The sequence below is a fragment of the Terrapene carolina genome, unplaced genomic scaffold, assembly GCF_002925995.2.
Source record: "Terrapene carolina triunguis isolate 2854851 unplaced genomic scaffold, T_m_triunguis-2.0 Scaffold85, whole genome shotgun sequence".
NCBI classification, from domain to species: domain Eukaryota; kingdom Metazoa; phylum Chordata; order Testudines; family Emydidae; genus Terrapene; species Terrapene triunguis.
The window spans coordinates 55,279,319-55,304,340 of record NW_020664436.1 but is presented as its reverse complement, the minus strand read 5'-3'; the positions used below and the strand labels follow the sequence as shown (position 1 = coordinate 55,304,340).

The window sequence follows — 25,022 nt, the reverse complement described above, 5'->3', positions numbered from 1 at the left end:
GAGTACCTCTGAGCTATAGGTGTAGTTTGACTTCTATATTTGGGGGGAGGGGACAGCTCCAGTTAGGCCAATGGGGCCACAGTTGTGTATGTGTGGGGGGGATATTCTGTGCCTTCCCCAGGCTGCAGTTTTTGGGGGCAGCAGCCTCCTGTCCCCTTCCCCACCCAAACTATGCCTATGCTCTGAGGCCTGGCTGAGAATCAACCCACAAATCCAAGCCTGCTATCTGCCAGAGGGATATCTCTGAAACAGGGTGCAGCGGGGATGCATGGTCCCTTCCAGGACTCACCAAAAAATGTGCGCAGTCTGTCACAGTGTGCAAGGAGATGGGGTCATTTACAACTCAAATTAGTATTAAAATAGCTGTCAGCTGTGATGATGTACTTTCTTGACTTGCTGGTTTATACATTTTTGAGTGAAGATTTTTTAAATAATAAAAATAATACTTAAAGTTTTGCCAAATCATTTATGGAGAGCACGGAATATTGGAGCATTTTCTCTGACTGAGTAAAATGATGATTATTTGGCTCCTTAATTTTTTCAAAGGAATAGAAAGAAAGTTACTAGTGAGGGGTTTTAGAGCTAGTTGCCACTGAGATAAATATCAGCCATATCGTTGAGATGCCAAAACAATTCCAAGAGAGGTAGACTTAACATTTTCTTTCAATTTTCTGCTGCAAGATTATGGAAACAATAGAAACTTACTGTGTGTATCTCTTCTCTTTTTGTGGCATTTGGAAAACTGGAACTAATGACTCTTTCTCATGTGCAAGGTATAGAATTCTTCCTGCACAGAGCTGATAAGTTGAAATCTTTTTCAAAAGGGCAAATCTGCAGAAGAAAAATGTCCCATAATCAAAGCTCAGTAATGTAATGTTTTAAGCAGGAGAAAGTGATTTCACAGTGTAAAATTCTTTGCTACTTCATTTGCGACAAGCAGCCTATTTATATGTACATCTGTAATGGAAGCTAAAGCATGCGACTTGCGTGCCAAGAATAGCCTTCCTCCTACAGATACAGTATTGTGAGTTTTCAAGTGTGTGATGACCATATTCTTCTTCACATGATGAACAGAAATAGCGACAAGCCTGCAGACATTAGGCTAGGAACTAGAGACAGTGGATACATATGAATGCCTTCCTATATTTAAGCAAGTAAATGAGAACAGCACACTGAGTCTCCCCTTTTAGTTGCATCCAAGTGTACTGATCTGCCTTCTATACTTGGTTTGTGAGTTAACTATTTTATTTTTGTTAATCTAAACTCAGGTTGAGTGGGGTTAGCCTTGAAGCTGCTGATCGCTATTCAACTGGTAGGAAGGTGGCGTCTGCTGTGGAGGTTTGTCAGTGTCCTCCAGGGTATGGTGGTACCTCCTGTGAAGTGAGTATTCATGTGGAGCTGAGAGATATATCTCATTGCAAATCACTTGTGTTAATGTCGCAGTCTATTGGAGCTGCCTGTTAATGCAACATACCAACTGAGCCATTCCATTTAATAGATTCACTTTCCCTTGGATTTTGGATCAAATGGGAAATTGCTGCTTGAAATTTCAAGTTGCAGTCTTGTGGTGGTGGTGGTGGTGGTGGTGGTGGTTGTTATTATTATTATTTGATTATTACAATTTCCGAAGTTCCCTAAGTATTTGCAAAACATAACTTTTGATTCCCAAGTGCCTCTTCTGTAAATCTGGTTTGGTCCCTTGTGTAGTTACTCTAATTCAAAAGGAACAGACTCATTATATTTGATAGTATTTCAAAGATGACATTTTAGACCCCAACAATGATTTCCATGTTATGGAGTGGAAAAGTATTTCTCTAGAAGATTTTCTTGTGCTCTTCAGATCATTTGTTTTGCAACTGCAAGATTTAGAGACATTACACGTGTATGTAAGATATTGCTTGGCAATAATCTTACAATTTGTGAGCATGAGCTGGTATCAACCATTATCAGACTTTGGCCATGTCTGGATTACAGACGTCTGATGGCATAGCTATGTCAGTGAAGGAGATGAAGAGGTGTGATCACTGACAGACATAGCTGTGCCAGTAAAAGCCCTAAAGTAGATAGAGTTATACAGCAAAACACATTCTTTTGCTAGTATAGCTTGTTTCCATCTGTGTGGCCAGAATTACCTATTCCAGCAAAAGGACAGTTTTGCTGGTATATGTTGCATCCATGCTAGGAACACCTTGCTGGTACAGTATACCAGTATAGCTATACTGGCAAAGCACTCGTACTATAGACTCGGCTGCAGTGTAGTCATGGTCTGAGTGGAGCTGAATTCCCACTTTTGTTTCCCCAGGCTCTTTGCATGAGAACTGTTCAGGTTTTTCCTTTTGTTAAGTCTTGTTGAAGGTTAGAGGAGTAACATACACATGCTCTCGGAACATGCATATGTTCACACAAGCTCACTAATGCACCCTTAATGCATGCACACACATATACTTATGCTTAACTAAGAAAGGCATGGCTTGAGGTAGATTGGAGCACAAAAGTCTTCAAAAGCTATGCCTCTAAGGAAGTGGTTTCAAACACCAAGATGCTGTGCTTCACAAAACTACAAACAATATGCCATTTACACAGACACTCTAGGCATTTGCTTGTCAACTCTCTTTTTCTTTAAATCACCCCATGCTTCTATATGATATTTAGGGCTTTGAGTCTTGTTTCATGCCAAATGCTTTTGCTTTTTGCTGCGGCTAGTAATACTAATCTAGAAAGAAGACCTAAAGGAATTCACAGAAGCTCATATCACTTCCAAAATGATATAGATAGGAACAAAATCAAATGAGACCATTGCTTAGCTAGATAGATGCAACTTTTACAGCCTGTCTCCAGTAGGTACAATTACTTGGGGAAGCACAATTGGCTGAAACACCATTATTATCCTGGACACTCATGCTTCTGACTCCTCCATTACTCTTCTTAATTCAGACCTTAACTTTGATCTCAAGGCCAGAAATTTTAGAGGCCCCTTGACTGCAATTGTGTCTAATTCTGCCTACTGCCAACTTTGGAACACTGGCAGAGCTCCTACTTACCTTGACTCCGCTGAAATTCTACTCATGCCTTAACCACTTCTCATCTTAATAGTCCTAAATCCCTATCTTCTGATCTCCAGGGTGTCCCAGCCAGACCATTCTCTTGCTCCAGAAAGTCAGACTATATTACCCTCATATTCTGTCTCCATATCCAATTCACAGTTATTGCCCGTTTGCAACACTCCTTATGGATTTAACATACATAAAGGCCTAGATTCTACAACTGACAGTACATGTGCAAACGGCTGCACTGTCACAGAGCCCTAGCGGAGTCCATGGGGCTCTGCGTGGATACAGCAGTCTGCCTGTGTTCTTTCAATTACACAATTGGAGCCTTTGTGCTGAGCAAATAATGTGCTGTGGAAAATTCTGTTTGACAAGTTTAGCCTTTATTCCTGCTGACAGAATGCCAGTGAGCAGATCGTGATTTCCTTATATTTATTTATTGAATTGACTGTTGTGAGCACTCCATACTAGAGATTCAAAGTCTGAGCAGTGTGCTGGCTAATTGAGATTGGTCACAAAAATCACAAGTTATTGTTTCTGGTCCCTGACTGGATGACTATGACTCTTATAATCAGGAGACATGAGAAGGAGCCGGTGGGGCTTTGAATCTCCCAGGGAGTATAGCAGTTGAGAGAGTGCAGTTAAACAGGATTTTAAGGAACTTTAACCTCTTTCTTTCTTGGCAACATTGGGCCTTGCCCAAAGCTTTGTTTCTTCAGAACTGAGGCTACTGTAGATTTACTAATATGGGGCAGATTTTAAATTTAACTTTCTCTCATCCTGTTTATACAAGGCAGTTGCATGTGCAAGCACAATACAACTGATAAATAGGCACTACAGCAATATAAATAATCATAAGAAGAAAAATAGTTCTAAAAAGTGAGGTCAGACCCTTGTCTGGCTCATTTAGTTGCACCCATGCTAATGCTCTAGTGAGGCATTTGAGGAACCCAGTTTCCTTGCTATGCTAGAAAGTATCCAATCCCATATTAAAGATGTCACCACCAGGGAGAATACTCAAATGCATGAGCTTAAAAGTCACTTTCTACAAGAATTTGGGCAAGGAAAATTGTTCAGTTAAATGTTCATGGCAAGAAGCATGGGCACAAGTGGATCAGTTTTTAAAAATCCCAAAATGTCCATGCTTGTGATAATCACCTAGTTCTGCCCACGTCCCCCCACCTTATATCCACCTGTTTCCTTGCATACTCACTCCTCCCCCTGGCCTTGGCTTCTTGCTGACTTCCCTTCCAGTCTTCCACTGTGGGGAGTCAGTGTCTCACTTGTGCTGCCATGATTATGTGGGATTCAGCACCCATCATCTGAATCAAAGTAATTTCCTCTCTTTAAATCTCATCCCATAAACTCTCTCTCTCTATTCGGTGCAGTTTCTTCAATTTATGCTTTGAATCTCATCTTGTATGTCCCACCACCAGACCAGGCTGGGATTAGGCATCCATATCCCTTGAATGTCTGAAAATATCAGCCTTAAATAGTACAACGTGGTACATGCTTGCTAGCCCCTTCAGACTAGATCAAGTTTTTCAGACAAATTAAAAACTGTATATGCAGTTTATAAAGGAGGGAAAGATTAGAACATAGAAGGTGGCTGCTCAGGAACCTATTGATGTGTCTTGCATAGCAGGAGAAAAAAAACCTTTCTGTTTGTTAAGGCTTTTTGTTCTTAATTTGACATCAACAGTTTATCTTGATTAAGAATGCCTAGCCAAAAACAAAACAGCATCAAAAAAACCCAACATCTTTTTCTGGAATGTTTCTCAAAGAAAATCTTCCTTTTGTAATTAATCTTCAAAGCTATCTCATGTTATACAGGAACATGACTAAAAAACATAAAAATAAAAAGCAACACCCCTTAAAGGGGAAATGAGATCACTTGTCAACTGTAGGTTGTTTGGAAAACATTTTTTAAATGTATTATAACTATCTCTGTTTCTGTAAGGCTACTCCCACCTTATATAAGGCTGGCTCTCTTCAAGGTCAATATAGTATGTCATGCACCTATTTACAATATGCGAAATCCTTGGATCACATGAACAACTTCATAGAGGAAGAATAGTTTGTGAAAACTGTAATGCCATTTTTGAAATATATAGTAAGACTGCTGCCTGACATCTTATTATGAATAAGTGAAAGTGCTGAATTTTTTCTGATGAATCAGTTGTAAGATATCACCTTTGCTAAGAAAAATCTAGTCATGCATTTATTGGATCTAAATTTAAAGTAAATAATTTCAGACGTGAAACTATTATACATGCATGAAGAAATAAAACTTGCAGATAAAGGAGCATGCTTTGTTTTCAACCTATGTTGTAATTTAATGCAGTCTCCTGTTAGACTTGGAACAAGAAAGACTGAAGGGTATCTTAGTTGTACATCGTTTGCAGTTAAGCTTCTCAAAAAAGGTCCTTGCTTTTTTCTCTCTCTCTTTCAGTATTTTGTCTTCTGGCTATTTTTCAAACTGTACCTCTTGCTTCGATGCTGTCATATTTCCATTCTTCATTTCTCTGCTTTATTTTACCATTTCAGAAGAAAGATCAAGTTAATGCTTCCTCTAATCTCACACCTACCAATAAAGCTAAGGTCAGTGCAAAGCCACAGTGCCAGGAAGAATAGCTTTCTAGAAATATTTCAATATTTTTAGACATTTAGCAAATACATTTTCCGAGCCTGTCTATCAAATTCAACTAACTGTCTGACAAATTTGTTGTCTTTCTTGCAGTCTTGTTGGCCTAGACACAGACGAGTGAACGGCACTATTTTTGGTGGGATCTGTGAACCATGCACATGCTTTGGTCATGCGGAGTTCTGCGATGACCTCACAGGAGAATGCATGGTAAGTGCTGCTGCCTGTGGGTAACCTGATTGGTGGCACCAATATCTGCTCAATATACCAATACAATTGAATTAACCACCATTGGGACCTCAAGTACTTGAGGAAAAGAAGCAGTGATTTGACAGAAGAGATCTTTATATTGAACTGCTTCTGAATGCCCCTATATCAAGATAAAGTAGCTTCTGCAAATAAGGAAAAAAGAAGGGTTTATTCACTTTAGTCTGAAGTGGTAAAATAGGATCAACAGCATATGATATGTGATGGAAGGGAGCAAAGTATATCAATAAGCTTTCCACGCAAGATTTCCCATCACCTCCCATCTCTGTCTCCTGCTGTGGGGTTATTCTGTTTATTGTCTGTAGAAGTAACTTTGTAAATTCTGTTATAATATGACAAGAAGCTATTGTTGCTGGCTTCCTCCTCCTAACTTCAAAGAAATGCTTAATAAATCAGGAAACTTTTTTTGTTTTTAAAGCATATGGTTCGGAGTAAATAGAAAGCATCGTTTTTCTTGCAGAATGCATATATTCACTACAGTTCCCTGCTAATTCAGCAATTAGGTCCACACTATTATCCAGAACAATCTTACCCAATATACAGCTGTTTCCACCCTGCTCTGTAGCCTTTTGGAATGGGCGAATTACGCTGAATAGACTGTTCTGATTAACTCAAGGGCATTTTAGTTTTATATTCTCTGACATGGCATGAAGCTTGAAACAACATTTCTCATTTCATTAGTCTTGCAGAAACACAATTTGAGCCGGTGCCAATTTAGTAGGATATCATACTCTCATTTCCCTGTAGAATTTCAAGCAGACTCCGTATTGTGCATGTTTCTAAATGTTCCCTTTTCTTTCCTTAAGAAAAATCTTCTGGGAAAAGTCCAAAATGAAAATTCAGGGTTTTTACAATGTAATTTGGCATTTAGAATTACCGCTGGTCTTCCTGTTTTCCCCCATACAGGATGTTTAATTGCCTTGCAGTATAAAACAAGATAGCCTTAATTTGTGGATCAGTAGATTTTTCAAATTGCTTTTCCATGAATAGCATTTTAATTATACAGTAAGTCTTAAAGATGTACCTAGGAAAACATAACCCTCCTGACAGTTACATTTTGAATCCTTCACTTTAAATGCAATGAGAAAAATTCATGACTATGCTGATATGGGTTTGTCTTTCCTTACACAGATAGGGAGAATTTAGTATATTACTGATTGTAGCTCCCAGCCACAATCTCTGTAACATCAATATGGGATAGAGTCAGTTAAAAAGAATGAAAAGGGAAGGCTTGCCAGTGGGTCAGTGTTTAAGGCTCCAGAAGGTAAGTCAGCTGCTCTGAGCTATTTTGCTTAGAAGTGCATGGCTGACTGGATCCACTTGCTCAGCCAAAACAACCCAATAACCTAGGATCTCTCTTCATTTTTCTCTACCAATCATTCACTCACACGCCTTTGTGGGGAGTGATGGAGTGTTGTGGAGCTTGTATAGTCCACTGATTTTGATGTTCACCAGTAAATCAGTGACTGAGATTCGTATAGGTTCCCCATCAGATGTCTCTAGGAACACTACTGTGAGACTAGCACACTAGTGAAAAGGACTTGGAAAATACCCAGTTGAAAAGAATAATAATATCTAATCTACCTACATTATCAGGCATTTATGCTGTGCTCATCACTGTACTATCTGTGCATGTACTGTATCATTCTGTCGAGAGAGAGGACACAGAAGGGCTTAAAAGTCTGTCTGGGGGTTTCTTGTGGCTTCCATTAAGTTTACTCTAAGTGAAGTTAGATTGGTTAGTATCCAGGCAGACTGTTAAATGCTGCTGTTCAGTTTGGATCTTAAGGCTTTTGAAGTGAAAGAGAGAGAAGTTTGAGTGCTGAAAGAGAGAAATGTTTCACATCAAAGGCATTCTTTCTATTGAGATTTACACAGCCTTTTGGCCTCCTTATTATAATTCATGGTGTTTTTTCAGTAATACAACAGACAATTTAGGCACCTAATTTACAGATATGATACTTCTTTTTACTCTTCTTAAGCTTTGAAATGTGGTTGAAAAGCAGCTGAAATATGTTTTTGACTCATGATAAAAGCTCAGATCATCTGCTCCAGCATAGGCCTGTATAAAAAGCTCATTTCTAACGCACATCTTGCAATAACCTGCAAAGCCCTTTGATCCCCAGAACAACTATACAGAGAGCTGCGTGCCATATCATTCACATTACTATTGTGATATACATGTTAACTGCTTTGGTAAGCAGTGCAAGTTCTAAACATGCAGAAATCCTCTTTTGTAGTGTTACGAGAGCACAGTTACTATGCAGCATTAGGAGACTGGTTAAACCTAGTCCTTGTGAAGAACAAAAGCACTCAGTGGCGTTAATATTCACTGCAGCATACAATATTTGTAATGGAATATTAAATCCCCACTAGTAAGTTAGGAGAAAATAGGCCCTCTGAGATTTTGTTTTGAATGTATTCATGTTGGTGATAGTATGGTTACCAGAATCCTTTGGGAAACTGGCCTTCATTGTTTCTTCAATCATCTATAAATGGGGCACACACCATGAGGACCATAGCTAGGAATAGGCAAGGATTGGAAGATGGCTGGAAGGATCAGAAGATGGCTGGAAGGATCATGGTGGCCAGAAATATGCTAATTTAATATCTTCTCTCACTATCCTCTGCTAGCGTAAACTAACAATGGGCATGACTCTCTCTGACAGAAATCCAGAGGGAGGGCAGCAGTGCACAATCATTCTGCTCTGGCAGGCTAAAGGGGCCTTAGTTTAAATAAGACATAGGTTCTTAGTATATAACAGTGTTAATGTTTATGCATTAGCAAAGTTATATTGAGGGTCTTGGGTATTATTCTGTATTCTGACAGAAATTTTACTGTGTGAGCTCCAGGACAAACAGTATAATGCTTTGAGTGCTATCTGAACCTTAGATATAACATCCCTGGTATCTATTGGCAACATTGTTATACTGTAAGTCATTGCCTCATCTGGTCCTGGCCACTTTCCTATTAAATAAAATCCATTTCTTGAACATCACTTATGGCTTTCATGTTGGCCTTTTTAATTTGCTGCATGGTTCTTCAGGCTAAGTTTTTTAAAATAGCTATGCACATCTGTAACATCACATATGGCATAGAGTTGCTATATCAATTTACAGTTGTTCTGTCTTTGCATTTCACATTGATTGCAGTATTGTGTAGGATGGAACAGGTGCTGGTGAGAAGGGTAACTGGTGGATGGGTGTGCTAAAAAGGAAGGCTAAAAGAAAGTAATAGGTGCTTGAAAATTAAGTTGCTGAGCTGAAGATGGAACTTCAATACACAGCAGGAAAGGAAAGATTTGTTCAGCATGGGAGGCATTTGTCTTTACAGGTCATTTAGGAAGTCAAGAAATGCCAGGGTAGATGGCATGTTAATTAAATGATACAAGGTAATATATTCATCTGATGTGCCTGCTGGTGGGCCTTTGATTCTGGCAAAAATCAAAGAATTTGCAAATTTGTGTATGAATTTGTAAATATTGTATGTATACATCATTTAATGTGTAGCCCACTGATGGACATTGGTAATAAGGTACTTTTGATGCTGAATGTGTTTGTGTAAGATTCCTTTATTACTACTAAAGCCAGTCACAAACAACTCAGGAATAATAAAGCACCAGGTCTTGACAACATTCCCACTGAATTATTAAAAACAGAACGGAATAAGGTAAATCATAATGTTTGCAAACCCCTTTTTGTTGGTTTGGAGGTATGAAAAAATTCCAGAAGGATGGAAGGAGATGGTAATATATCCTATTTTGAAAAAGGGAGACAAAATGGAATGTGGGAACTATCATGGTATATCCCTCCTCCTTACAGCCTATAAAATCATGCCTTTGATACTCTTAGATAGACTTACTTCGTACATTGAGGAGATAGAAGGAAATTATTATTGTGGATTCTGAAAAAATAGATCCACTGTGGATGATATATTTTCAGTTCATCAGGTACTTGAGAAAAGATGAGAGTATGATCACAACACACAAATAGTTTTTATACACTTTAAGAAAGCATATGAATCCCTGACAAAATCATAAGGATTGGATAACTTGCATTTGTGGTTCAAAAAGTAGAGTATGAGTAGGAAATGAAATCCCATCCCTATTTGACATCAGTACTGGATTAAGGCAGGGAGATGCATTTTTCCTGGTCCTCATAGACTCAGACTTTAAGGTCAGAAGGGACCATTGTGATCATCTAGTCTGACCTCCTGCACATTGCAGGCCACAGAACCTCCCTCACCCACTCCTGAAATAGACCCCAACCTCTGACTGAGTTACTGAGGTCCTCAAATCATGGTTTAAAGACTTCAAAATTTACACTAGTTTAAACCAGCAAATGACCCATGCTCCATGCTGGAGAGGAAGGCAAAATACCCCCAAGGTCTCTGCCAATCTGACCTGGGGGAAAATTCCTTCCCAACCCCAAATATGGTGATCAGTTAGACCCTGAGCATATGGGTAAGACCCACCAACCAGACACCTGGGAAAGAATTCTCTGTAGTAACTCAGAGCCCTTCCCATCTAGTATCCCATCTCTAGCCAATGGGGATTTTTGCTAATGGCAGTTGCCGATGGGCCACATAAAATTGTAGGCAGTCCCATCCTATCATCCCATCCATAACTTAACAAGCTCAGTCTTAAAACAAGATAGGTTTTTTTGCCCCCACTGCTCCCCTTAGAAGGCTGTTCCAGAATTTCACTTCTCTGGTTAGACACCTTCGCCCAATTTCTAGCCTAAACTTGTTGATGGCTAGTTTATAGCCATGTGTTCTTGTGTCCACATTGGCGCTTAACTTAAATAACTCCTCTCCCTCGCTAGTATTTATCCCTCTGATATATTTATAGATTTCAATCATATCTCCCCATAGCCGCCTTTTGGTTAGGCTAAACAAGCCAAGCTCTTTGAGTCTTGTCTCATAAGGTAGGTTTTCCATTCCTCGGATCATTCTACTAGCCCTTCTCTGCACCTGTTCCAGTTTGAATTCATCTTCATCTTAAACATGGGAGACCAGAATTGCACCCAGCTGTATTCCAGATGAGGTCTCACCAGTGCCTTGTATCACTAAATCTTAAGGTTAAGATTTTGTCATGGGCATTTTTAGTAAAAGTCACAGACAGGTCACGGGCAACAAACAAAAATTCACAGAAGCCTGCGGCCTGTCCCTAACTTTTATTTAAAATACCTGGGGGGGGTGGGGAGACAAACAATCCCAGACCTGGCTGCTACTCCAGGGCCGCTGGTCCAGCTGCAGGGGGCTGCTCTGGCCACTGCGGAGTGACCCAGCGCCAGCCACTGCTCCTGCAGCCAGGTCTGAAGCTGAAGAAGTCATGGAGGTCCATTAAAGTCACAGAATCTGTGACCAAATCATATCCTTAATAATGGTACTTACACCTCCCTATCTATACTGGAAGTGCCTTGCATAGTGTATCCTAGGACTGCATTAGTCTTTTTCACGGCTGCATCAACCAATACACCTGGGTCTTTCTCCTCCTGTGTTGCTTCCAACTGAGAGCAAAAATTCTTGTTGTTAGTCCCTAAATGCATGATCTTATACTTTGCATGATTAAATTTCATCCCATTTCTATTACTCCAGTTTATAAGGTCATCCAGATCTTCTTGTATGATATTCCAGTCCTCCTCTGTATTAGCAATACCTCCCAACTTTGTGTCATCCGCAAATGTTATTAGCACAAACTCACTTTTTATGCCAAGGCTGGTAAGAAAAATGTTAACCAATATTGGTCCCAAGACCGGTCCCTGAGGAATTCCACTAGTAACCTTCCTCCATCCTGACAGTTCATCTTTCAGTATGACCTATTGTAGTTTCCCCTTTAACCAGTTCCTTATCCACCTTTCAGTTCTCATCTTAATCCCCATCTTCTCAATTTAACTAATTTCCCATGTGGAACTGTGTCAAGTTCCTTACTGAAATCCAGGTAGATTAGATCTACTGCATTTCCTTTGTCTTAAATGTGGCTGTAGGAAAAAGTGGTATGATCATTGCAGAATTCTCAGAATGGGGTGAATTGAAATGGCCTACCCCAACATTTTGGATATGCTGATGACTTGGCTATCATAGGAGAGACAGATGATATGGTTCAAAGGATGATGGGAGATTTGAAGGAAGCAGCAAGAAAAATGGGTCTTAAGATTGATGAAGAAAGAAGCAAATATATGCTTATGAGCTGATGAGAGGAAAAGGGACAAGTTTTTGTAGCAGTCCATAATCATAGATCTAAACCAGTTAGACAGTTTAAATACCTAGGAGCATTAATTACCAATAACAGTATGGTGAGTGAGGAAATTAAGGCATGGTTTCAGAGCAGGAATGCCTGTTACCTTTCTCAGCAAAAAAATGTCAGCTCCAAACTACTACTGAGAGAGACCAAGCTTCAGATATACAAGACCTTGTTTTATGTGGATGTGAGACCTGAACACTGACTAAGAAGGAAGAATCATAGCTAAATACCTTGAAAAATAAAGTGTTGAGATGAACTTTTGGGCCAAAAAGGGAGAATCGATGTATGGAGGAGAAGTTCTAATAAGGAACTGTTAAAGGTCTATGGAGAACCAGGTATAGTAAATGTAGTGAAATACCAACAACTTCAGGGCGCAGGTCATGTAGTTAGAATGACAGAAGACAGACCAGCTAATTGTCTCCTGCAAGGACATGCTTATGGTGTCCAAGGTCATGGTCGATCAAGGAGAAGATGGAGGGACAATAAATATTGAGCAAAACCTAAGAGCTCTCAATGTGAAAAGTTATGCCCTTGACAGAAAAAGGTAGGGGCAAATTGTGAGTGCAACCAAGGACCTCCATGGTCTATAGAGCCAAGGATTGAATAAGTCACTCACTAACAAAGGAGCACACATGATTGGTTGAGATTCCATGTTTGGGGGGCCAGTTTCTGCCTTCTAATTAGAAGTAAGACTTGAAGGGAATTTCAGATCTTACTTCTACCTGCAAATCATAACACTGATCCTGTTATATAGCATAAGTAATAGATTACCAGGGGTCAGCTTCTGATCCAAAATAGAATGGATTGCCAGCCACAGACCTTGTAAAATGAGTGACTGTACTTAGATGTGCAACTGATACAGTCATTTGCAAATGACTGGCTGATATATTGTGTGCTGTATATGTGAGATCAGCATCTGAACCCTTTAATTTTTCATCAAGAGTATAAGGTATAAGAGTAAGGCTACAATAATAAACCTTTTCACATTGCTAAGTGCATCAGGCCCCTTTAAAATATGCCAGATCTAAACAAAAAACAAGGAGATATAAATACTCTCTTCATTTTGCTAAGAAAATCTCTCCAGAAAGAACATGAACATAAATGTGTCTTTGAACCACTGATTGTAAGAGTTAGTTCCCTGCTAAACAGCAAAGCAGTAGAACATGTACTGTAGGGAACAACCCTGCACTAATGGGAGAATGGATTAGATGACTTCACAAGGTCTTTTCCATTGCTAGGTTCTTTGATTTTGAGATTGAATTGATATTCTCTACTTTCCATCTGCTATTCAGGACTGCAAGTACAATACAGGTGGCCCATACTGTGATAGATGTCTTCCTGGTTTCTATGGTGATCCTACTAAAGGGACAAATGAAGACTGCCAGTTGTGTGCCTGCCCATTAACTATACCTTCTAACAAGTAAGATGCATATTTACTGTATAACAATAATTTTTTCGTACATTTAATAAATTGTGTTATTTTTGTGTTGAGTGCTCTTGCTCTTTTGGATGAGGATCTCCAAATGCCCCTTATTTAAAATAAAAACAACTATAATATTGTACAAAAATGATCTAAACCATGGAATCTTATAGTACTGCTACTGCCTCATTTTGAGCCAACCAGTGCTGTAGAATATTGTCTCACAGGGGTTTTATGAACATTAATAAATATCATATGACCTCAGGTAAGTATTAGTCCCACTTTAAAGATGGGAAACCCCAGAGCCATAGAACAGCTGAGTCGCTTTAGTTACTATGCTAGTTAAGGCTGGGGCCAGAAGTAAAACCTAAAATTCTTGACTCCCAGTCCTCTGTTCTCACCACTAATCAGTATTCCTGTTTATTAAAGTCCCCCTTCTCACTCTGCCCTCCCCTACACCTACACAATAGCTATCCATTGAAATAGAAAGCTGAAATTACAGCTTTTGTATGTGTTTTTCTTAGGAGTTGAAGTTGGTTTTTTAACTTTCTGTATACTAGTTGGATAACCCATCTGGCTGAGAGTCCTTCTGCCTTTTTCTTTTAAGTTGGAATTCAAATAGCTCGTGGTAGCTGCTGATTCATTTACCATCTGATGTACAGAACAGAATTTTCTCAGTTGAATTCAGCCTTGTAACTTGCAAGTCAAGATAATCTAACTCATTTATAAATACTTCTTGGAATACTTACAATGAACTTGTATTGTTAAATGTTGAAAAATATTGGTGAGATTGTTAAATCATGATTAGTGGGGAAGAACACGATTGTTTTGGTAACTACAAATATTTCTCTGTGATGCTTAAGTACAAGCAATTCAGTAGACTGTGTGCTTTGAAAAACAGTTCATTGGGTTTAGGCAGTCAATGTCCTGACAGTTCAAAATACCAAATTCTATTGATACCGTGTAGTCCAGGTAACGTTCTACTCTCACACCTTCATATTGGATCTTCTGACTCTCCTATTCTGCTTGTCTCACATGTGAAGGTGTATTTTAAAATAAATATATGGGTTCAAATTAACTTCTTTAGCATATTCCAACCACAGGCTGATTGTGGCCCTCTTGCAGCAAAGTGTCATTGTTAGTGCCACCAGCATTTTAGGAGCCCAGTGTTGAAGATTTTAAGTCAATCTCCAATCTGCTTTCATATTTAGGAGACAAAGATGATGATCATTTCATAAGAAGTTTAGGGCTAAATGATTTCTCTATGGGGCAAAGCTCTGCAGGGAACAGGGAGGGAGGGCATCACCTGAACGGCAATCTGCCTGCATAAAGCATAGGTGGCCCAGTTTTTGCTCTATTTACATCACTCTAACTCTGTTGACTTCAGTGACTTTCTTCCACATTCACAGCTCATTGTAAGTCAGACCAAGAGTGTGCGGAGATCCTGGGGGAAAGTGGTGTACAACTTTCCCTCTCAACAGCATTGTCCTGGTGGTGGTGCTCTTCAGTGTACATGGCTCTACACCTACCTGGCCCAGATATGATCCCCCTGGAACCACTAGTACTGGCATGTCACCTAGTACTCTCCAGCAGAGCCAGTAGATTGCCTTCCTCTAGCCTGGCTGTACTGCAGTGGAAGGACTTCTTGCACCCTTACCCTGTCTAGCACACACATTTGTGCAGAGCACCTTTTGCTTTTCCTTGGTATTGAACCCTCAAATTGCCCTATGGGCCTCAGTTTCCCATAACCACACAGTTTTGAGCACTCCACGGGCTGCTTCTAATAAAAAGATATCTATATTGCAATCACTGGGTGTAACTGCAGCTCGAGTAGACATACCTGAGCTAGCTTTAACCTAGTTAGCTTGGTTCCCAGAACAGTGAAGCCAGGACAGCATGCTTTTCAGAATGGGCTATTCAGCCATGCCTTGGAACCCTGAGTAGTTCCTCACAGGGCTAGCTCTCCCTAACGGGCATGCTGCCACAGCTTTGCTGCTCCTGTATGTTGGCTCAAGCTGCAATCACACCCCATGATTGCATTATAGACATACCCGGCCTCATTCATGTTACTTGTACTTGGCTCCATGCTCGTGCTCACATGTGATAAGATTGCAGTAGCAGCTGCTGCATAAACAGCATGAGGAGCTCCCCACTATGTGAGTGGAAGTAGAAGACTGAAGTAGAGCTCCCTACTGTAGCAATATATCCTGGAGTACAGTCCTGCCCTCGGTTAACCAGGGGAGTGCTATAAAAACAATACCAGAATTTTATATTGTGCAAGAATGTAGTGGCCTAAATCAAATCTTGTGGTGGGGTTAGTTTTCACTGGCAAAATGTCTGTAACAAAATGCCTATATCAGATAGTTTACTCACTGGCAATATGCTTTTCTTACAACTAGTTGATGAAAGCTCTTCTTTCTATACTGAGATTTTTTCCTTAAAGATATGGGCCCAAACCAGAATGCCATTTGATCACTCCTAAGCTGTGGTGGAGGAAGGAAGTGTTTGGAATCCAAATCTGGAATCAAATTTTGCAAAAGACTCGTATCTCTAAAATCGGTAGAGCCAAAACTGTAGATATTCCCAACATTCCCAGACTTTTTTGTTGTGGTGGAAGTCTGGGCTCTAATTTTACTGTTCAGGCCCAGCTGTAACCGTGTTTTATGAGATTAAAATAAAATAAAATAGTGAGAATGTCTATTGCACTAAGGCATATTACGAGGTTTGCTTAAAATATTCATTTTTTCATCATTACTGCTTTTATGTCAATATAACTTGGCTTTATTTGGTGGCATTTTTTTGGTATTCATGGTCTGGCTCCTGTAAACCATTTAGAAAGTAACAGCAAAATTCCTTCAAAGGTGGCTCAGAAGAAAGATCAAAACAATTCCGGCAACTTTCTGCCTTTCTTCACTGACACATAATTTTCCCCAATTATTTATGTACCTAAAAATTGCTCAAAATCTTGAGGTTCATGGATATTGATCCACCAAATCTGCTTGAGCACACTCTTGTACGCAGTGTTGTTGTAACTGTGTCTGTCTCAGGATATTATAGAGACAAAGTGGGTGAGGTGGATCAATTTCTGTTGGTGAGAGAGACAAGTTTTCGAGCTTACATAGAGCTCTTCAGCACTTTGACTATGTTTCCCAGACCTGAAGAAGGGCTCTGTGTAGCTCGAAAGCTTGTCTCTCTCACCACAGAAGTTGGGCCAATAAAAGATATTACCTCACCCGCATTGTCTCTCTGAGCATACAGTTAACACACAGTTTCTGTTTTTAAAATATAATTTAATCCACTTTTTTTTCGCATCACATGATTTAGTTTTCAAGAACCTAGGAAGTGGCCAGAGTATGTATTATGTACATACAAAAGTCTAAAGAGTATTCAACTCATCAAATTACATGATTAATTGGACATCCCTACCTCTCACTCTAAATCCGAGTAAAATGTGTCTGGTACAACTCAACAACATCTATACAAGGATTTTCTGAGCAGGTCTTCAGACTTAGCTTACTTTTTAAGTCACAAAAAGAAAACTTGAAAAAAACAGATCTGAGTGATATTTTTCTGATAATTAAAAGTGTGGAAATATTATGTTTATACTACTAATTTTATTATTACTTCTATATTTCTATATATTAATATATTGTAATAAAATAGCTGCTAAACTATGTAACGTGAGCCAGTTTCACATGACTGTAAAGGTGCATTACATAGGCAATAAAAGGCATCACAACTCTGAAATGTCAATTTCTATAGGAATGAATTCATTATTATGCAGTTCTTTTGGCTTCTCACAGATTTCTAGATTCACATTTCTAGATCAGTTTGATACATAGCTCATAATAGTGTAAACAATACCTACCCCCAGGGGAAAAAAGAGAAAATTACAAATCCTTGTTCACGTTTACTAACCCCACTGCACTCATTCTTTTCATGGAGCTTTGTCCTAAGGCTGCTGGACCACTGGTGTGTCCTGTGGCAGCCAGAGTGGTTATAAATAGAATTAAATTAATCTATAATTGAAACAGAAGAATGCTTTAAAGTGGTAAAGCAATGGATCTCCTGTTGTTCTAAAACTGTTTATATCTTTCTGTGTGCCAGCAGATTACCTCATTACAGTGTGTCAATCATGTAACAGGGAGGAAAAACATAGAAAACAAAATGCTACAGGGCAGAGGAACACAGCCAGGGTAAAACACCATCAAAGAAGGGTTGTAAGCATGCAAATAACTGCATTGCCAAGACCTGACTATTACCTCTGTTATATAAAACCACAGCTAAAAATATACATGAAGTAAAGCTCAGTAGTCTGCAGCCCATTCTGAAATTGCAGTGTGACTGGATGGCTTGTTGATACTGCTATTGCCACTGGATTTGCTCAGATAAAGCTCAGGCAGAATTTTAATCTTGAATTGTGTTGGAAGTTTTACCAAATATTTTCCTTTAGCCGTCCCCCCGCCCCCTTCTCTTTTTGTGCATTGGGTTTCTTTTACGCTCCACGTAAACTATGTTAACCAATTCCAAACAATTGTCCTTCAGCACCAGAGACATTTAGCTGGAGAGCGTAGTCCGAGGTTTCATATTTTGCCAGGCCCTCAGGGGCTCAGACAAGCAGCTGTACATTCCTGCTTTTTAATGGTGTACTGACTCAGTGAAAGGCTAACGTCCCATAATAACATGACATTGGGATGGTGCCATCAGTTGTGCTATATCCAGTGTCGGTAGAAATAGCAGAGTCATTCCAGTTTCTATTGGCTGGAGCCAGTCCTAAACTCCATGTGCTAGAACAGAAGGACTTTCCCTGTGCTCTGTTTTCAAAGTAATGCTTTCTGAAGAGGGAAGGGAACTAAAACGCTAATGATTTTGTTTTTATGTTTCCTCCTTGTCCCTGTTCTTGCCCAACATCAACAACGTAGCTTTAGCCCAACATGTCATTTAGACCGAAGTCATGGATTAATATGCGATGAATGCCCTCCTGGGTATGCAGGACCACGCTGTGAGAGGTAAGCAAGTGCCATACAGCTCTCTTTTTACCATTTCTCCCTTAAAGTCTAAAGCAAGAGTGCTTTTCACACAGGATTATCATACTTGTTTGTTCTCTCCCTATGCCCCCCAAACTTGCAATGAACTCACCAAGGAAGTTCCTATTCATACTTCTCTATCACAGAGTATACGTACTAATGTAGATTATTTATTCTCTATACTAGTTTTCTTATGTTGCTATATAAATCAGCTGCAAAAAAAGATCTTTTATGATTTTAGGGTTAAACACTGAGCTACAACTTCAAAAAAGCATTTGTCAGAAAGCAATCAGAGTTTTTAATATTATCTTTCTGGCTATTTTGTGCCTCTTTTGAGTTTTCATAATTATTTTTGTCTCTTTAAAATGTTAGTCAAATGCTTAGAGCATGATGAATCAATTATTCAGTGCATTACTGTTAGTTCTTTTTAAAAAGTCCAAGAGGATTTATTTGTTGTGTTAATTATTTTAAACCAATATTTTAATCTTTGTTGCTTCTCGATCTCTATTGCAGAACCTTACTTAGCACGTGGAGCTCTACTGGGTTTTAAATAGTGACAGAAAAATATCTGTGACAAATATACAGCAATGCCCAATAAATAATTCAGACTTTTCTGTTGCTTGAGAATATTACATTTTTAAGCTATTGTAGAAAAAGACAAAGAGAAGTTTTGTGTATAAGAACATGAGAATGGCCATAAGTGGTCAGACCCATGGTCCATCTAGCCCACTATCCTGTCTTCCGACAGTGGCCAGTGCCAAGTGCTTCTGACAAAATGAACAAAACAAAGCAATTTATCAAGTGGTCCATCCCCTGTCATCCAGTCCCAGCTTCTGGCAGTCTGGTGTATTTTGTGTATACTTGGTCTTAGTCTAATTTCCCTCCATGAGCTGTTCGTATTGAGAGAGCCTAAGGTTTGGTGAAGGTCTTCTTCCATCCCCCCCACCTCTTTTCTGTGTTGTACTGGAAGGGCCGAATTTAAATGGCTGTGGTAGTTACCATTGTGTAAATTGAGATAGGTTGGGGTAAAAGCATTTGACTCACTAATGCTGATCAGGGAGGTGCATATCGCACACCTTTGTACCACAGGGAACAATTGCCCACAAGGGGAATATCATGTATATGGGAGGGAAGGCAATGTTTACACTGTCACCTCCTTTAGGGGCTTCACCAGAGAGGGCAGCTTTTAAGTTCAGGCAGTGCTGAATCAGCATATCCCCAGGCTCCCTGGCCACAGCCCCTTGCCCTCCAGCATATCATCCTGTCCTGTGGGGCACTGTCTAGATCCTGGATCCTCCATGGTGCCCCTTTGACTTTTCTTTTGATGGACTCTCTGCCACTTGGGACTCACTGCTAGAGTTTCCTCCAGCATCTTCCAGCACAGACCCTAAAGTGAATGAAGGCCACTGAGTGTAAACTGATGTAAGGTACAGGATGAGAAGTGGGAGAGTGGGGTTGTAGCAAGAAAATTGACAAACAAGAGGTGTAAAAGAAGGCAAGGGGCCTGCTTTACACCCTTTTTCACCTTCCTGTGTATTTACCCTTGTATAGCCCTGCCTGTCCAACTTACAGTCACAGTGACTTCCCCTGAAATCCCCTACAGTGCAGTATTTTCCCTGCACCAGAGAGAGAGAAAGAGAGTATGCAGGCTGTCACCTGTTCCCACCCATCCTCACTTTGGCTGCTCCTGCTGAGTGCTATTTCTGCCTGTCTTTTCCTGTCCGCCTTGGACAGCATCCTCCTCCTTTCAGCTAGGGGGCTATGAAGTTAACGACTGCAGGAAGTAATCACATCAGGAGCATTTTGGTGGCAGTTTGTCAATGCAAAGTCATTGACAGTTTCCATCAGCAACAAGTGCTATTTCAGAGTGGAGCATAATCCGTAGATTAGTGCCAAGGATGAAATCTGAAAAAGTGGGGGTTTTTTTGTTTTTGTTTTTTAATGTAGCAAGTTGTGTAGAACAGCTCACATCCATTGATTGTATTAAACATTTAGAAGGCAGAAGAAAACATGTTGTATTTGCTATTAAAAGTGTATGTGTAATTGCCCAAAGATTGTACATGAAATTCTTTTTTATTTTAGCAACTGCAATCTGACAACTGATTTGAGTCATATGAAACTATTAATTTAACAGTCCCGAATTATAATGAGGTATCTTATATACAGTTCTCTCTCAAAACAACAGCCTCATACCTTTTCATTCCTACAGCTGCCCACAAACCTGCTTTTGCCTGTTGTAGGGGGATCTGGTCAGGACTCCTTTATTTAGGATGCATAATACTCTCCATTATAAAGGATTCCTGGGAACTTTTCATTGTGAAACATCAACACCTTCATTGTTTACAGCAGGTCTTATATTCATCTGGGAAAAGCTCCCTCCACTCCCCCCCCCCCCCCCCCGGCTTCTGAAGTGCCTTTTCTTTGTCCTATGAAATTGAATTCAGATTTAGCAGAATGGCAAAGTATCAAAAATCACTGTCAGTTCTCACCTGGGCTTGTCGGGAAATTTTGGTAGCCTGTCAAAATCACTGAACACTCTGAAAAGTCTGGCCTATGTCACTACCAAAACAGTGGCAGCAGAAGGAACTGCTCTGGCAATGCTTGGGAGCTGCTAGACCAGCTGTAGGTGGGGGATGTGGGGAAGACAGCCAGGCTAAGTTCCCCTAATAATCCTTCTTCCCCAGACTTCCATTTTCTCCTTCCTCAGGGGTGTGGTATCGAGCCAGAGCTCTCCCAACTCTCAGAGGGGCGAGAGAGAGCCAAGCCAAGATCCCCCATAACCCATCTCAATCCAATACATGGCCCGAGTCACAATTCACCTACTCCACTCTGGGGGCATGACATAGAGCAGGAGCTCCCCTGATTTGTGGGGGAGGGAGGCAAAAGAAAGCCAAGTCGATCTTCCCCATAACTCCCTGCACTCAGCACATAGTTTCAGCCATCCATCCTCCCTTCTGGGAGCATCACATGGGGAAGGAGCCTCCCATCTCACAAGGCAGGGAAGAGAGAGAAGGGCTGGGCTCCCCCAGACCACCTCCTGGACCAAGCACATAGTGCCAGCAGCTTCTTCCTTCTCTGTGATAACAGCTTTTTCTTGCTGCCGGCTAACAAAGGCTCAAGCAGTAGCAATCTTTGCTACAATACTGACTGCTCATGTTTGCTACAATACTGACCGCTGATGATGATGTTTGATGGGGGGATTACTATAGTGATACAAAATAGAATGTTTTTTTACCAACAACAAAAAACAAACAAAAAAACCCCAATCTATGTTAAAAGAATGTTGTTTAGGTTGCTAAGCCAGGCACTCAAAAGTTAGGATTTGGCCACCCTGTGCATATTCATTATGATGGTTAATCACATGATCACATGCTATTTTTTCTATGGCATCATTGCTTTATTGAGTGAATAGGTTGGAAGCACAAGGGAACCAAATTAAGGTTGCACAGGCAACCATGAATCTAGTAAGTGGAGGGTGCAGAAGAGTGAGTGGAATGGAAAGAGGAGAAATACTGAAAGATTATTACAACAATTCTTTCTTTCACTCTGTCCATAAAGCTATTAGTCATTAATCAGCATTTTATAAGATTTTTTCCTTTTAATGCAGGAAGTTTACTTTCCATGTCACACAAAGTTTTGCTCTTCAATTACATGAGCCTTCCCAAAGGCTCATAGCATATTGAATCAGAGGAGAATAGCTGAAGTGGAGATGTTTTAAAGAGAGCACATACAGGATTAGTGAACGCGGATTATTTTAATGATCTCCTGCAACTGTTGGGGAGGGGGGAAACACCTTAGTTCTATGCTGAAGATACCCTAGTTCAGGGGTTCTCAACCTTTTTCTTTCTGAGCTCCCCCTCCCCCATATGCTATAAACACTCCACGGCCCACCTGTGCCACAACAACTCGTTTTCTGCTTATAAAAGCCAGGGCCAGCGTTAGGTGGTAGCAAGCAGGTCAGTTGCTTGGTGCCCCATGCCACAGGGGCCCCTGTGAAGCTAAGTTGTTCAGGCTTTGGCTTCAGCCCCAGGTGGCAGGGCTCAGGGCCCCGGGCTTCAGCCCCTTGCGGTGGGACTTCGGCTTTCTGCCCTGGGACCCAGTAAGTCTAACACTGGCTATGGTTGGAGGTCCCACTGAAACCTGCTCACAGCCCCCCAGGGGCCCCCGGACTCCTGGTTGGGAACCACTGCCCTAGGTTTCCCCCTACTTTCAAAATGTATTCATGGTTCAAGATAATATATGCATGTATTACCCTGACGGGCTGCAGGTTGCCCACCACTGACCTATACATATACTCACACAAACAGTCCAACAGGGACTAAGGCTTACATAATCTGGACTGTAATGGTTTTCAATTTTAGATATGGGAATAGGAAAAATTATATTTAAATTGTATAGCATCTTGCTACAGAGAGATATTTGATCAGATCCAGATAGAATTTGCTTTCCAATCTCAATCATCCAGCACTTTATGAGCTCTGTTAGTATTGAAACTAATAACCATTTCATAAGACAGTGTTACAATAAAAGTGTTAGGATCCCTTTAGAAACCTTGATGGGATGTGCTGAGTGCAAAGAAAGGGTTAATTTGAGGGAAATGGGTGAAGTTGCCCCTGAAGTTCTGAGAGGGAAAGTGTAGTGGAGATGTATGGATATATCCAGGCATGATGCACAAGATCCTTGCTCATGTATCCTGCCCGGTATGGGATGAGATGGAACTGTCAGCTAGTTGGAGACACTGGCTTAAATAACATGGAGGTTAGTAGAGTTTTAGCGTTCCTTTACGTTAGTCTGAATTCTTATGAGATGACATGAATAAGAACATTAGCTTGAACTAGGAGATTTTTACATTCCTTCCTTTACTTCTCCTTTTACACGTTGGTCTTACTGTGAAGTCTGAGCAAATGCAATGGAAAGGGAGAGCAGACCTGAATATAAATAGAAAATGGGCTGCAACAGTAAAGATACACTTTCAAAACATGCAGTAATGTTCATTCAGATTCAGTAATGTTTTGCACGGTACCTATAGAAAGCAACTGATAGGTAAATTGAAAAATAGGTGAGCTTTTTAACATCCCTATTTTGAAATTTTCAGTGTGCAGTATATCTTACTTAGCCACAACTGCATTACTGAGTTCACTCTACATGACCTCTGTGTGACATACAGACACCCCTCTAATAGTAAACAAATTGTTCCATGTAGCAGATTTGGTGTTTATTATTTTATTGTATTTATTAGGAAACAAATAAATTTGCTGCTGTATTATCAGGTGAACTTGTTTTCCCACAAAAAGATTTTATGGCTCGGGATTGGTGGGGAGGAGGAAGGGGAATTGTCAGTCTTCCTGATTAGTGAGTACAGAAAAGCAGCCTCCTTGGGTAGCTACACATGATGTGCTGTACAAAGGCTTTCCAGCATGGACCTGAATTCCTCTGGAGTAATAGACAGATTTCTTATTATGCTTTTGTCTCGTCTTCAGTGCCAGTGACACGATTCCCCCACCCCCACTGAAATCTAATTACTAGCAGAGCTGGCAGGATTTCAGCTGGTTCTGTATCTAGAGTGCTGTTTTTTTAAGGCACTTAAAAAAAACAAATACTTGAAAGAAAATCAAACCGTCCTTAGTGATTAGTGAGACAACAAAACTGTAAACATTTCTCCTAACAGGACTATGTAAGTACCCTGATTGATAGTATCTCTTGTCTTAGGTGCGCAGATGGCTATTTTGGACAACCTTTAATACCAGGAGGATCATGTCGGCCCTGCCAGTGTAATGACAACCTTGACTTCTCCATTCCTGGCAGCTGTGACAGCTTATCTGGAGCTTGCCTGATATGTAAACCTGGTATAACAGGTCAATACTGTGAAAGGTGCGCTGATGGATATTTTGGAGATGCTCTTGATCCAAAGAATTGTCAATGTAAGTCCTGAACTCTGTCTGCTCCTGACAGAATTGATATATTCCATATCCACATAACTAATGAGTACCTGAGATGTGTGTGGGGGGGGGAGGCATGCATGTGAGTGATTCAATATATTTATATAAGTAAAAATGATGCTATATATCTATATCTATATATGGAAGGAGAGATTTCAGTGAGTATATATAAAGTAGAAATTGTTGAAAAGCATCCTGCTACATGTGAACAGTGACAAGGATAAATCTGTGTGTTTGGTATTGCAGCAGGGGCTACATTTTTAAAATGGTGTTTTAAAAGATACAGTAATCTGTAAACACAATTGCCATTTACTATTAAGACCGTGTGTTTTTCAGGCCCACTGATGGGACATTTTACTTCATTTAGGGCTTGATTCTCCCCTTTCACTGGGCTAAATCAGAAGGCCACAGAGGCCAATTTAGTTACATCGGT

The 25,022-nt window shown here is 40.2% G+C and overlaps 1 protein-coding gene across 1 annotated transcript in view; it reads left to right on the top strand.

The window, feature by feature from the left end:
* Positions 1-25,022, top strand: part of LAMA2 (laminin subunit alpha 2) — a 337,406-nt gene that overhangs the window by 144,550 nt on the left and 167,834 nt on the right. The window contains exons 15-20 of the mRNA XM_029911052.1: positions 1,269-1,380; positions 5,595-5,648; positions 5,788-5,901; positions 13,496-13,623; positions 18,546-18,632; positions 24,360-24,571. Of these exons, the coding sequence (XP_029766912.1) occupies positions 1,269-1,380; positions 5,595-5,648; positions 5,788-5,901; positions 13,496-13,623; positions 18,546-18,632; positions 24,360-24,571 (707 nt within the window). The remainder of the gene's footprint in view (positions 1-1,268; positions 1,381-5,594; positions 5,649-5,787; positions 5,902-13,495; positions 13,624-18,545; positions 18,633-24,359; positions 24,572-25,022) is intronic.